Source organism: Macrotis lagotis, chromosome 1 (genome assembly GCF_037893015.1).
Source record: "Macrotis lagotis isolate mMagLag1 chromosome 1, bilby.v1.9.chrom.fasta, whole genome shotgun sequence".
NCBI classification, from domain to species: Eukaryota; Metazoa; Chordata; class Mammalia; order Peramelemorphia; family Peramelidae; genus Macrotis; species Macrotis lagotis.
In genome coordinates, this window is record NC_133658.1 from 87,569,151 (window position 1) to 87,582,670 (window position 13,520).

At 41.2% G+C, this 13,520-nt stretch overlaps 1 protein-coding gene across 1 annotated transcript in view; it reads left to right on the forward strand.

Annotated features, from left to right (window-relative positions):
• The window catches only part of ARHGEF33 (Rho guanine nucleotide exchange factor 33), an 80,197-nt gene that overhangs the window by 48,069 nt on the left and 18,608 nt on the right, over positions 1-13,520 (forward strand). The window contains exons 14-15 of the mRNA XM_074204291.1: positions 1,510-2,287; positions 7,030-7,172. Of these exons, the coding sequence (XP_074060392.1) occupies positions 1,510-2,287; positions 7,030-7,172 (921 nt within the window). The remainder of the gene's footprint in view (positions 1-1,509; positions 2,288-7,029; positions 7,173-13,520) is intronic.

Consider the following 13,520-nt stretch of genomic DNA (forward strand, 5'->3'; position numbering starts at 1 on the left):
ATAAGCACATTTTGATTACCATTAAACCTCATGGAATCTTTTCTCAGCTGAGTTCTTCTGTACTGATAGAGACACTATTAGTTTTAATAAGTTCATAGCAACTTGGTTCCATCTGTCAGTTAATAATCTAACTTGAACAACTTGGAACAGGGTGTAGGACCAAGATTAGAGTTATAGTGGGCTTAAAGATAATTTAATCATTTGATCTTATTTTAACAGAACTGTTTTCTTTAATTTTTTCCCCCAATTACATGTTAAAAGAATCTTAAAAAATTTTTAAGTTTTGAGTTCCAAATTCTGTCCCTTTGTCCCTTCTCTCCCAATTCCCTGCAATCTGCTATGGGTTATACATTTACAATCACGTAAAACATTTCCATATTAGTCATTTTGTACAAGAAGTCTGTTGTTTTATTTTATTTATATTTTTAGAAGTCTGTTATTGTAAAAAAAAGAAGGAAGGAAAGAAAAGTAGAGAGGAAGGAAGGAAGGAAGGAAAGGAAAGAGGAAGAAAAAAGAAAAGAAGAGAAGGAAGGAAGGAAGGAAGGAAGGAAGGAAGGAAGGAAGGAAGGAAGGAAGGAAAGATGGAACTTTCTGAGGATAATTAGATCCAGGTAATGGATTCACCTAATTACCTAAGCTGTTTTAGTGATTACCTAATATTAGTGATTACCTAATTTTTTAGGTAATGCTCAATGTCCCATAAATAGCGAGGGAAAGATTATAACCCAGGTTCTAAGTTGAGCATTTTTTTCCCATTATTCCACAATGTCTTTCCATTTTATGGACAGGATGGGCCAGTCGGCTTTGCCAACTAGATAAAATGGCCAGTTATCTAATACCGAAAATCTTAATGTGCAACTCAAGATTGAGAGAAACACCCGTTTGGACAATAGACTGGTAACAGAAATTCTAGCTTCACCGATAATTCTAAGTTATAGATCGTTTATATAGCACTTTAAAGTTTTCAAAGCACTTGAATAAAACAAACTATCTCCTTTGGGTCCCAGCCGAACCTCAGGAGAGCGATAATGCAGGTATCAGAATCCCCATTTAACAGATGAGCTGCAGAGATGGGGTCTGACCCGCAGTCCAGGCCGCAGGGGCCGAGGTCAGTTAGGACGGACAAATCATTAGCTTTCCAGGCCACCTTTCATTTTCATTTTTAAAAATGAATTTTTAAATGGATTTAAAAGTGGACTTTAAAACGGATTTTTTAAAAAAAGCATGAATCTACCAGTTTAGGAGCGAATGGGGGGGGGTGCTGGGAGCCTGCCAGGGCCAGGTTAGGGTTCAGAGCGCCTGGACGGGGGGGACGGTGTGGACCGGCCGCCTCTCCCGCCGCCCGCAGAACGACGCTGCCGCTTTCCTCCGCTCGCTGGCCCGGGCGGCCCCCTGGGGAGGGTCGGAGAGGAGAGGCGAGGCGAGGTGTGGTTGTCCGCGGCCGGGCCGGGCCCCCACTAACTTTGCACCCTGTGCACACTTGTCTTGTATTCTGTCTCCCCTTTAAAGACATTTGGTGCCCCAAGGGAAGAAAAGTCAGCCTCAAACCCTGATGGAGAGCGCGCAGCCCGGCAAGCCCTGTGACTGGGAGACGGAGGGCAGAAAGCACGAGAGGCCGGAGGGCCTCCTGGCCCCGGCCCAGTTCTGCGCCTCCGAGCAGGACCTCAAGGCCCTGGCGGCCCCGCTCCAGGCCATCCCCGAGATGGACTTCGACTGCAGCCTCCCGGAGGCGGCCGAGCGGCCGGCGCGGGCCCCGGCCGAGCTCCTGGCCGACAGCCGCGCCTTCGTCCCCGGCTACGAGGACTTCGAGTACGGGGGCGAGCTCTTCAGCCTGCCCGCCCCCTACGAGGAGGAGCCCTTCCAGAGCCTGCCCCTGTTCGAGGCCTGCTCCCCGGCCTCCTCCGAGTCCAGCCTGGACATCTGCTTCCTGCGGCCCGTCAGCTTCGGCCTGGAGGCCGACAGGGCCGAGCCCCCGGCGCCGCCGCTGCCCAAGAGCGCCACGTCCCCCGTGAGCAGCAGCAGCTACAAGCACGAGGCGGCCCACGGCAAGGCCAAGCCCCTGAGCCGCTCGCTCAAGGAGTTCCCGCGCACGGCGGGCCCGGAGGGCGCCGGCACCCGGCTCTACAGCACGCGCAGCAGCAGCGGCGGCCGCCTGCAGCTCAAGGCCGAGCGCGCCGCGCCGCCCCACGGCGCCGCCGCCGCCGCCGCCGCCCGCAGCTCCCCGAGGACCTTCTTCCCCCCCCAGAGGTCCCAAAGCGAAAAGCAGGCCTATTTGGAAGTAAGGAGGGTAAAGTAAACCGAAGCGAACCCGCGCGGAGGCGGCCGTGCGGCACGGGAGCAGGCCTGGCCGGGGCCGGGGCCGGGGCGGGCCGGGGCCGGGGCCGGGGCCGGGGCCGGGGCCGGGGCCGGGGCCGGGGCCGGGGCCGGGGCCGGGGCCGGGGCCAACCCGCCGCCCCCTGCCGGCCCGGGGCCCTGACTAATACCTTGAGCTGTCTATATAGCACCTCCCTTCAGAGCCGCACATGGGTTATCTGTGCCCGCGCGGCCCCGTGCCCTCTCCTGCCCTCTCCTGCCCGCCTTGAGATTGCCCAATGGTTATTTCTAGACTGATTCATAATGACTTACTAGTTAATAACGATCCTAATAATCACTTAATGGGCGATGACATTATAACGATTACTTAATAATATCATGACAATGACTTAATATTTAACAATTATTCTAAGAATATTTACTAATTATCCGACAGCTAATAAAATAACTATCATTTAATGTGTACTAATCACAATGATTATTTACTATTATGGCAATTACTTAATAATTATTCTAACTATATTTAATATTAAAATCATTTAATATTCAATAATTATTTTATGTTTAATAATATCTATTCATAATTATTACTGAATATCCAATAGTTATCACAACAATCGTTTAATATTCAGCAATTATTGAATATTTAATAATTATTCGAATAACTACTTAATATTTAATAATTATAGCAATTTAATATTTAACGATTTAAAAATTATTCAATATTTAATACTTACTGATTATTATAATGATTATTTAATATTTAATAACGATCATAATTATTATTTAATAGTTTTTTCTTTTGGTAGCTCAGTGGGGTTTCAGTGACTTGCCCAACAGGTTAAGTAGCAAGCATCGCTGAGACTGGATTTGAATTCAGATCCTCCTGACTCCAGGGCCTCATAACTTCACTGCCCCATCTTCCAGTTTTAATTTTCAAAATACTGAAGTAGTCTGTATGTATGTGATCTGTTCTCTCTTTTATTCTTATGACTAACAAGTAGAAAGTAGGTAAATAGTTTCCTACTGAACAATTAGAAAGTTAGAGCTGAAAGAAGCTGTCTTGGTGATTTTCCCTTGGTGAAGGAACTGTGACACCTTTTTTGATAGACACCTAAGTGATGCATCAAAGTTAGAAATGGAACATTTCTTCTCATCATAAAATAAAGTCTAGCCTATCGCTGGAAGTATCTAAAATGGTATGGGAAGTCAGACTTGATGCTCTAAAAGCTACTTCTCACTTCCAGATTCTAAGTCTTCTACAGTTTGTTTTTGTTTTATCTGGAGAAAGAAAGAATTTCTGCAATCATCTGTCATAATGAAAGGGGCCAAAGGAATCAAAGGAGTAGACCCAAAAATAAATTCTCAAGCATCCAAAGCTGTGATCCATTCCTTTGGTTTTCTTTCAAAACAGGGGGAGGTAAGGGAAAGAAGAGGAATAGTAGTACAAGCTTAGACTGGACTATTGGTGGTAGAAGTAGAAAAGAAGGGATATTTAAGTGTCAGTGAGGCAGAGTGGTCCAGTTGAAAGGACATTTGCTCTGAAGTTAGAGGACCTTGGATTCTAATCTCAACTTTGATGCTTACTATGTGACCTTGGACAAGACATGTAAATTTTGGGGGTCTCAATTTCTTCATCTGTGAAATAAAAGGCTTGGACTAGATGAAGCTCTGAAGCTTCTTCCAGATCTATGAACCTATAATTTTCCTATGGTAGAATCAGCAAAACTTGGTAGTGGATTGGAGAAGAGAGGTAAGGGAGACAGAAGATACAGAGATGGCACTAAAATTTCCAATGGGGAAGACAGTGGTCCTGGTGATAGAAATAGCAAAGTTAGTTTAGGTCTAGACTGGACCACATGACCTTTGAGATCCTTTCCAACTCTGTGGTTCTGGGGTTCTGATTCCATAAAGATAAAAAAAGTAAAAGAAACCAAAAATCCCCAATGGAAGCAGCCAAGAGAGAGAGAAACTCAGCATAGTTCTAAGTCTACAGATCTCTTACTGAGTTTAACACACAGGAATTTTTGTCTATATTCCTAAAAGGGTTAATGTTTCTGGAGAAATGGCAATTCTCTGCATTTGAATGGAATAAAGGCAACTTCCTGTGGTCAACTAAGATGTAATCTCAGATCACTTAGGCAGAGTTGGAAGAGAACTGTGGCCCAAGACCTTGTTCCTTTCCAAAAGAATGCTAAACAAAGTATTCAGCATTCACAGGAAACAATGCACTTGACCCATTATGAGAAGAACACAATCCAGAGGCAATTTAACTTGGCTTCTAAGTCCAGCATCCCAGCATTTAGAGCTCCTGCATTTCTCTTGTTTTTACCATTTTTTTTTTTTTGGCCAATAGATGCAATGTGAATTGAAAATAATTTCTCTTCTATGCCTTAACAATCTATTAAAAATGATTTTTCCAACCATTTCCAACCATCATTTTTTGCAAGGTTTTGAGTTTTTCTCCCTCCTTCCCTTCCCCATTCCCTTGACAGAAAGTATCCTAATACAGGTTATACATGTATAACTATTTTAAATATATGTCCATATTAACCATGTAGTGAAAGAAGAATCAAATCTAAAGGTGAAAAAATTGTGAGAAGGGAAAAAAAAAACTGTAATACATAAAACAAATTTTAAAAATTGAAGAGAGTAAGCTTTGGTCTTTATTCAGACTCCATAATTTCTTCTCTGAACATGGATGGCATTTTCCATTACAAGTCTTTTAGAATTGTCTTTGATTTATTGTATTGCTGAGATGAGCATGTGCCCTAACATTCTTGTGAATGGTATTTTGGCAGTGCAGTGGGGATCAGCAAGGAGAAGATAGGGTGTCCATCTGTCAGCTGAGATCTTAGTGTTGTTTCTTCAATGGAATTGGCTGCAGAGATAGGAAAATTGTAGCTTTGGCTGTCAGCCCCAAGAGAGCTCAAGAAAATCTAGGAATACACAATTCTTGCCTTCTGGCAATCAGATTAGTTATCTCTTCAGAACTTCCAGGTTGTTTCTCCTGGCTGGGCCTCCCCACTTCCTCTGTGCTAGATTCATAAGTATGGTTAGGGTTGTTGGGGTGCCTGGGAAGAGATGTGCCATTCATACTTGTGAGAGCAAAGAGGTTTGAAGGGAAAGGGACTCAGACAATGACTCTTCCATGGAGGGAACAACAACCCTTAAAATCCATACTTTTAAAGATGAGACTTTTCACAAGGAAACAGCAATAAACCTCCCTTTTCACCTTGAAGGTCTTCTCTCTACTTGTCTGGTTTCCCCCTCTCTATCTTGGGTTGTCACAGGTTTCATAGGGAAGTCTTGAACTTTTTCTCTCAAGAGTGTAAAACTTAGCAGAAGGGACGAGAAGCCTTCAAAGTGCTGGGCCAGGAGTCTGGAGACCCACCTTCCAGTCCTGTTTCTGCTACTATTTAGGTACATGGTCTCAGACAATTCACTTACTTCTGTTCCTCAGTTTCTTGAATTGTAAAAGGAAAGATAACATCTGTTTTCCTGGGTTGTTATGAGGTCAAATGAGATAATGTATGTGAATGTGCTTTGAAAGGCCAAAGTGCTATATAAACACAAGGTATTATTAATAAAAACAAGAATTTCAATGAAGTTTTAAAGAACTATTGGTTACTTACTCTGCAGTAAACTTAAGATTTGAAAATAATTTTAGTAGATTTGCATACGATCAATTAAATAAAAAATAATTTAGGTCAATGTTAAATTTGGGGATTTTTTCTCAGATTTTTTTCAGAGCTGCTTTTACTCTAACCAGATAAAGACCCTGAATCTTGCTGGAAAAAGTCGGGCAAACAGATCCTAACTCCTCCTCCTCTCCTTCACTTCCTTCTTTAAAAATCAGCAGACCTTTGCCTAATCTAAGAAACTTTGTACAATCACCAGGATGGTCTTGCTTTGAATCTCTTTGCTTCCTTCACATAATTTGCAATGACTGGTTTTTTTTTTTTCTTTAATATCAGAGGTAATAGTCACAAAATGAACAGTAATTTTAGGTTAATTTCTAATTCCTTTAGTTATGTCAAAAGGGAGGGGGTTTCCATAAAAGTCAGAATTCTGGTTCTATTCTAGAAGTCCAAATATAAAGTATCTTACCAAAGCTCCACTTAAACATACAAGATAAGAAGATAGTTAGGTGCTAACTGGAAACACACCATAGGTCAACAACTGAACACTCTCTTTTTCACCAAACAAAAAGCCAAAGGCAAAACCTCCAAACCAAATCAAACCTTAGCTTCCCCAGTTCATTTATTTTTCAAATGGAAAGGTAGGGAGAAGTATAAATAGTATTCTGCAAAACAATCAGCACTCCCATTTTACAGATGGTTAAATAGATGCCCAAAGGTGAGAAGGGAGTTTTTCAGTTCTCCCAATATGATAATGGAAGTGCCTGAAATAGAAGCCAAAATTTTGGATTCCTTTACCCTTCTTTAGCTCTCCTCCTAGTATTTTCCATCTTAATTAGTTTTCATTCATGATCCTACACTTGGGTGACTTCAGTATTATGACAGTCTCCCCCAAAGAAACTGGAGACAGTTCCTTAGTACTTGATGGAAGAGACCCGATTTCTTTAACTGTTCAACCTCAAGGTTTGCCTTAGCTGGAGGTTAGAGGGGAGTAAAAGACAATAACATCATGAGACTTAACGCTGGGAGGATGTTTTTACAAAATCTAACATTTTTATTTGTCTCTTTTTTTCAGGAAATACATGTAGAAGATAACACCAGATTCTGTCCAAAGGAAGAAAGAGAAAGTGAACAAACATCATTCAGTGATCAGCATCCCAGCAGGCAAGACCAGAAAGGGGGCTTTCGAAGCTCCTTCCGCAAGCTCTTTAAAAAGAAGTGAGTAGCCCTTAGATCAGACAGCTTCCTAACTCCTTTCCCTCTGGGATCCTTCTTGAGGTTCTCACAACAGCAACAACTACAACAACAATAATAATGATAATTTGGCCTCGAGAAGCCGCTTCAAGCTTAGTACCTGCTCCTTATAGCCAGGGATTGACTTCTAAGTACCCCCCCACCCCTTCTCATTTTGGTCACTTCCATTCATAAAGTGACTCCTACTGCTAGTAACTTTTTCTCTTACCTTGTACCTTCCTGCCTTCCCCCAGCCAAGTGCTTAGTGGGGCAAGCAGCCCATATCTACTAGGAATAAGCCAGTAATCATCTTTTGAGATATCAAGGAATCCTGGGGTGTTGATACTGGGTAGAAGGGATGTTTCCAATAGAACTTTCCTTTAAGATAGTCTCTTTAGGTACTTAAATGCTTTTAAGGATACCTGTTTTGAAGCTTATAGCCAAAATGGATGCTATGTATGTTTAGTGAGGACCTGTTGTTCCTTACCCCCAAGGAATGAGTTTAGCTGTGGCTAGGATTAGGATAGTGACTTCCTTTATTCTTCATGCTCCATAGGAGGCTGAGCTCTTCCTCCTAGGAAAGGCAGTAGAGAAATGCAAAGAAAGCTTTGCTTTTAAAATTAGAACTACTCGCTTAGCTGCCGTCAGGAGCAGGTAGGAGCAATTCCCTTCTGTACCCTCCCCCTTAGGACGAAAGACTACTGCCTGTGGTTCTATAGATTGTCATTTCCCTATTCTTCTCTCACAGTAAAAATCTTCCATTTAATATCTCCTGGTAGACTGTAGAATTGAAGAGTCAGCCTGAACCACAAAGTCTTCACCTTTTGTGGGGTGAGAAATTAAATGGATATGCTTTCTGCTGACTGACAGGTGAGGAGTTGAGCAGAGTGAGAAGAGGCCACTTTGCTAAGCTGTAAATAGTTGTTGGTGGATTCAGATAATGTTCTTAAGGGAAGAAGCTGGGAACAGGCCCAGAGTGGGAAAATTATGTTTCTATGGTATCTTAAAAAATATGGGGAAGACCACTGAAATCAGTGTTAGGGCATAGAAAGTTGATTTTTGCCAAGATTATTGGATACTCAGAGGCTGTTGTTAAAAGGAGAGAATGGTGAAGGGTAAAGATAAGTGGACTCTTTAGGGTACACAGTCCCTCAATTGCTAAGTTTCAGACTGGCTCCTATTCTCACTAGCATGCATACCAGGCTTTGCTCTATAGTCCTTTTCTTATCTTAACTATTACTGTCTTCAAATGAACTTTGCAAGGGGCGGCTAGGTGGCGCAGTGGATAAGGCACCGGCCCTGGAGTCCAGGAGTACCTGGGTTCAAATCAGGTCTCAGACACTTAATAATTACCTAGCTGTGTGGCCTTGGGCAAGCCACTTAACCCCATTTGCCTTGCAAAAACCTAAAAAAAAAACAAAACAAAAACAAATGAACTTTGCATAAGGACAGAGGATTTGAGGATTATTCCCCTTTTCTAGAATCATAGTTTTAGGTGTTTCTTGGCTCAGTAACTGTGGCCAGCATGCTCAGCAATGAGACCAAGCAGCAGACTACCCTTTCTTCCTGCCTTGGTGTCCAGGCTGCCTTTAGCTTCAGAACCCGTAAGGCCCATTCTTTCTGCCCATTTTCTTCCATAGCTGAATTGTTTCTTGATGCCAGTATGTTTTGTCCATCCCAGCTTTTAATGCCAGTATACTTGCTAGATCAATGAAACTACCGCTACCTTTCCCTGGTCCTAGAGACCTTTTAAAAATGTTCTGAGAGATTCATGTAGAAGAAGTTAGGTTCTATTTCATGTTTTGGGATAGAAGGGAAAGGAAGTAGGTTTTAACTAAGGAAGAACTCTGCAAGAAAGAGAACCATCTCACAGTGGAATAGATGGTCTTATGAAGCAGTGAGTTGACTATAATTGGAAATATTCAAGCAATGGTTAAATGGTTATTTATTCAAGCAGGTATTGGGACTAAGTCTACATGACTTCCAAAATCTCTTTCAACTCTACCATTCTAAGCTTCCTCCAGATTTTGACTTGAGCTACCATGTCCTTGCACAACACAAAATGACAGGTTAACATGATAGCTTGTTAGGATTTGAAATGTACCTATAGCTCTTACCCTTGAATTCTTTTGCCTTTCCTAGTATCTCCTTGTTTAACATTTGAAACAACATATGAAGGAAGGTGATTGAAGAATAAAATAATAACTAGCACCTATATAGTATTTTAAGGTTTGCAAAGTATTTTACATTTATTACATCATTTGATCCTCACAAGAAACTTATTGGGCAGGTGCTCTTATTATTCCACTTATACAGATGAGGAAACTGAAGTTGGCAGAGTTGAAGTGACAAGGTTGTATGACTAGTAAGAGTCTGAGGTAATAGCCAAACTCAAGTTTTTCTTTCTCCAGGTCTGTCTATCCACTGTGCCCCTAACTGCCTCACAAGAGCATGAAAGTTGCTATGGTTGACTTGCCAAGGGCTAACAGACCTTTCCATCCTATCCCAAAAACAATATTTATAAACTATCATTGAGCATTCATAAAATTATGGTGCCATAGTCGGTGCTGTGAAGATTTAATAAGCTATGAAAAACAGATCACAGTAGCAGCTTTCAGTTCTTGCTTTATCATCTAAGTATGAAAGGAGAGAGGAGGGAATCTTACAGTATGGAATACGTCAGTGATATTTAATCCAGATTATACTTCATCCAAAGATATTTAAGTGTCCTCCTGTGCATGGTACTATGCCCAAAACTATGATTACAAATTTCATAATTAGATATGTGGTTCTAAAGTCAAGAATAAAGTTCCTCCCTAAAGGGCTAGAACCACATAACTAATTATGATAAAAACCTGGACAGCTGTGTGGTGGGTCAGGTGGGAGTATTCAGGCCATTTTCTCCAATCTGAGTCAGAAGACTGCTATTGAAAAGTCTTCCATGACTTTATGTGGGAAAACAGAAAAACCTCTTAATGCTCAAGCACTGTACACAAAACAAGGATCTTGCTTTGGAGGCAAAATGATCCAGGTCCAGAGAAGGGGCAGAAACTATAGATGTTCGCATCTGCAGTGCTCAGTTCTATGCTCTTCTTCCCTGGATAGGCTTTTCTCAATGCCAGCTATGATGTGTGTGAAGGGATCATTTGGCTAGCTGCCAATTCAAGCTGTTTCAGATTCTAGCTGGCTATCAACAAACACAGAAAAACATTTAAGAAAGGAAAAAATTTGGGTGTGTCTTCCTTTGGTGGTTGAGAAAATGTATTGCTGGTTTCCATGTAGAGAATCAAATTTTTCTATATTACTCAGCACATATTAGATGAATGCCCAAGATGCTGATGGGAAGCCATCTGATCGCCTCCACCTAGCACATGTTAAATCTGTGTGCATCAGATCAAGGTAGAGACATCTCCAGAAGCTTCCCAAAAGAAAATCAGATTATACCTCAATTTGAAGTTTGAAAATGCTGTTAGGGGGTATCTAGGTGGTGCAGTGGATAGAGCACTGGCCCTGAAGTCAGGAGTACCTGGGTTCAAATCCAACCTCAGACACTTAAATAATTACCTAGCTGTGTGGCCTTGGGCAAGTCACTTAACCCCAATGCCTTGTAAAAAATAAAAAGAAAGAAAACACTGTTAGCTTTTCAATATAGCAAGGATTCTAGGAAACAGGAAATTGCTTGATGGAGTTGTCTATTCAGAGAAAGTTAGGATTACTTTGAACCTTCCAAGGTCATCAAGATCATCTCTCTGCCTCTAGGCAGATTGTAATTAAGCTATACCATTTTAGAAGCCTCTTTAAATCCACCAGATATTTGAACTCAGATTGCTCTGGAATTTGAGACATAGTTACTCTCACCTATATTTAAATTGCATAGTTGCATGCTCTCAGCCCCTGTTTTAATGCTGCAGGAGAGGGTCACATAAAGAGACACAGGACCAAGGGCTCTTCCTTTATTCTAAAGTTCTATGAGTGATATAGAGACACCTATTCTCTCTTTCAGAGTTTTTCAAGTGAAATCTAGATGACCACTGATTGTTATGATATAGAGATCTGGGTTGGATTAAATGACCTTTGATATTCTTTCCAACTCAGAGATTCTGTAAATCTATGATTCCTTAGCCATTCCCACACTCACTTCTATTTGGGACTTTTTCATATTTTTCTGATTTCAAGTCTTCTCTGCTCACCAAAAAATTCCTCCTGACTTCCTTACTAATTCAGATGAATAAAATTATCACAGGACCTCATTTTTAGACTTAAAAGGGATTTTTTTTTGTTTTGTTTTGTTTTTGCAAGGCAATGGGGTTAAGCAACTTGCCCAATGTCATAAAGCTAGGTAATTATTAAGTATCAGAGCTCAAATTTGAACTCAGGTCCTCCTGACTCCAGGGCTGATATTCTATCTACCTAACTACCCCCTTAAAAGGGATTGTTAAAGCAGAATTTTTATTTTATTTTTTCCAATTACATGCAAAGATCATTTTCAACATTGATCTTTTTTACAAACTTCTGAGTTCCATATTTTTCTATCAGTGAGCAATCTGATTAGGTTGTACATGTACAATTGTGATGAACATTTTTCATATTAGTTATATTATGAAAGAAAAATTAGAACTAGGAGGGGAAAAATCCATGAGAAAGAAAGAAAAAACAAAAGAAATTTAAAAAAGTGAACAGAGTATGCTTTGTTCTGTATTCAGACTCTGTAGTTTTTTTGCTGGATATGAGTGGTATTTTCCATAACAAATCTTTTAAGATTGTCCTTGGTCACTGAACTGCTGAGAGGAGCTAAAGCAGAATTTTTTAATGGGTGGTGGAATGACCTGCTTTAATTCAGGTTGTTTCAACCACTGATGGATTGTCTTGAACATTAACCATGAACTTTTCATGAGAACTCAGGTGTATCTGTCTTGGTTAGGGTTATAGAATAAACAGGTGATCGGAGAAGGATTACAATTTCCCATTCTGTTTGGTTGAAACATTCTAACCAACTATGTGAAAGTAGGAAGGGCATGGAATATAGAGACAGAGGCAACAGGTACTAAATTTTTGGTTGCGTTTTCCTAGTTTCTACTTCCTCTCTCCCTGCCATTTTAGTAAAGACTTTTGTGAGAACGAATGAAAAAATTGGAGAGGTGTGACCAGGTAGCAGTTAGTCTGAAAAAAAAAAAGATCTGGAAGTCTTAGTTGACCACAATCTCAATAACTGATGAAAGAACCACAAAGCAAATGCAGTCTTAGACATAGATGTCTTATACAGGATTGCGAAAGTGCTCACTAGAGATCCTTTTCAATCAATCTCACATATTGAGTGAACACTTGTCTATGTCTGGCAATTATTTTCCTACAAGGGATTTGCAGTCAAGGTAACCATTTTCTCAACCTAAGAGAAAAGAAAAAGCTACCAATGATCTGTTTTCCTCCTCTTCTCAAGATGTTGGAGTGCTGGACTATATGTATAATGATGACCATTTGAGCTTTCCTACCTCTACTGCTTCCAGCTAGTCTGGACCCAGCTGCCCTCTGTTGCATGTTTACGTGGCTGTATGGGCTCAGATGTGTTGACTTTTTTGAGGTCTTTGATTATGCAATGCTTGGCTTAAGCTTCTTGTGCAAGTACAAATTTTTTCTTCTTTAAAGCTAGAGAGGCAAAGCACGCAGACCTCCTTTAACCATAGGTCATCTTTCAACTGTCTATATCTGTAGATACTCAACAGCCCAATATAACATTTTGATAGTTATTTAATGTAGCTATGTAGGACACAAACAGTTCTCAGGAGGCTAGATAGGGTTGACTTCTGGAATGAGAAATAGAGCCCTGGTGAAAACTGGTTTGGGGCATTGCTCATAGGTAGAAGCTGGGAATGGAAAAGTATTAGCGAGCTAGTTTTTGGTTAACATTTATAATCACTATGTAAAGAGATGTTCTGCATCCTGGAGACATGAGAGGAGGAGGTTTGGCTTAAGAGGAGGGTCATTAAAAAACGTAAGATAAGCTCATAGAGGCTGGAAAGCAGACAGGGCGATTTTGGCATTTGTTTCAGAAATGGGAACGAAGCTGGTGAAGATTTCTGTGGTCCCTGGGGCTGGTGGTGACATCAAAACTTTCCTATTTTCAGGTAAACATGAACAGTTGCATGTTGGATGGTTCAAAAGCGTGAAATGTTGGGCTTTAGGGAGATCTAGATGTAGCCAAGATGGGAACAACTTAAAGCAAGATGAGAGATTTTGGCTGAAGAATATTTGAAGAGATGTCCGAGGTGGGGAGGCAACTGATGGGAGACGAGTGATGTGGGGAGGCTTAAAAATGTGGGTTGAATAGTAGGCTTC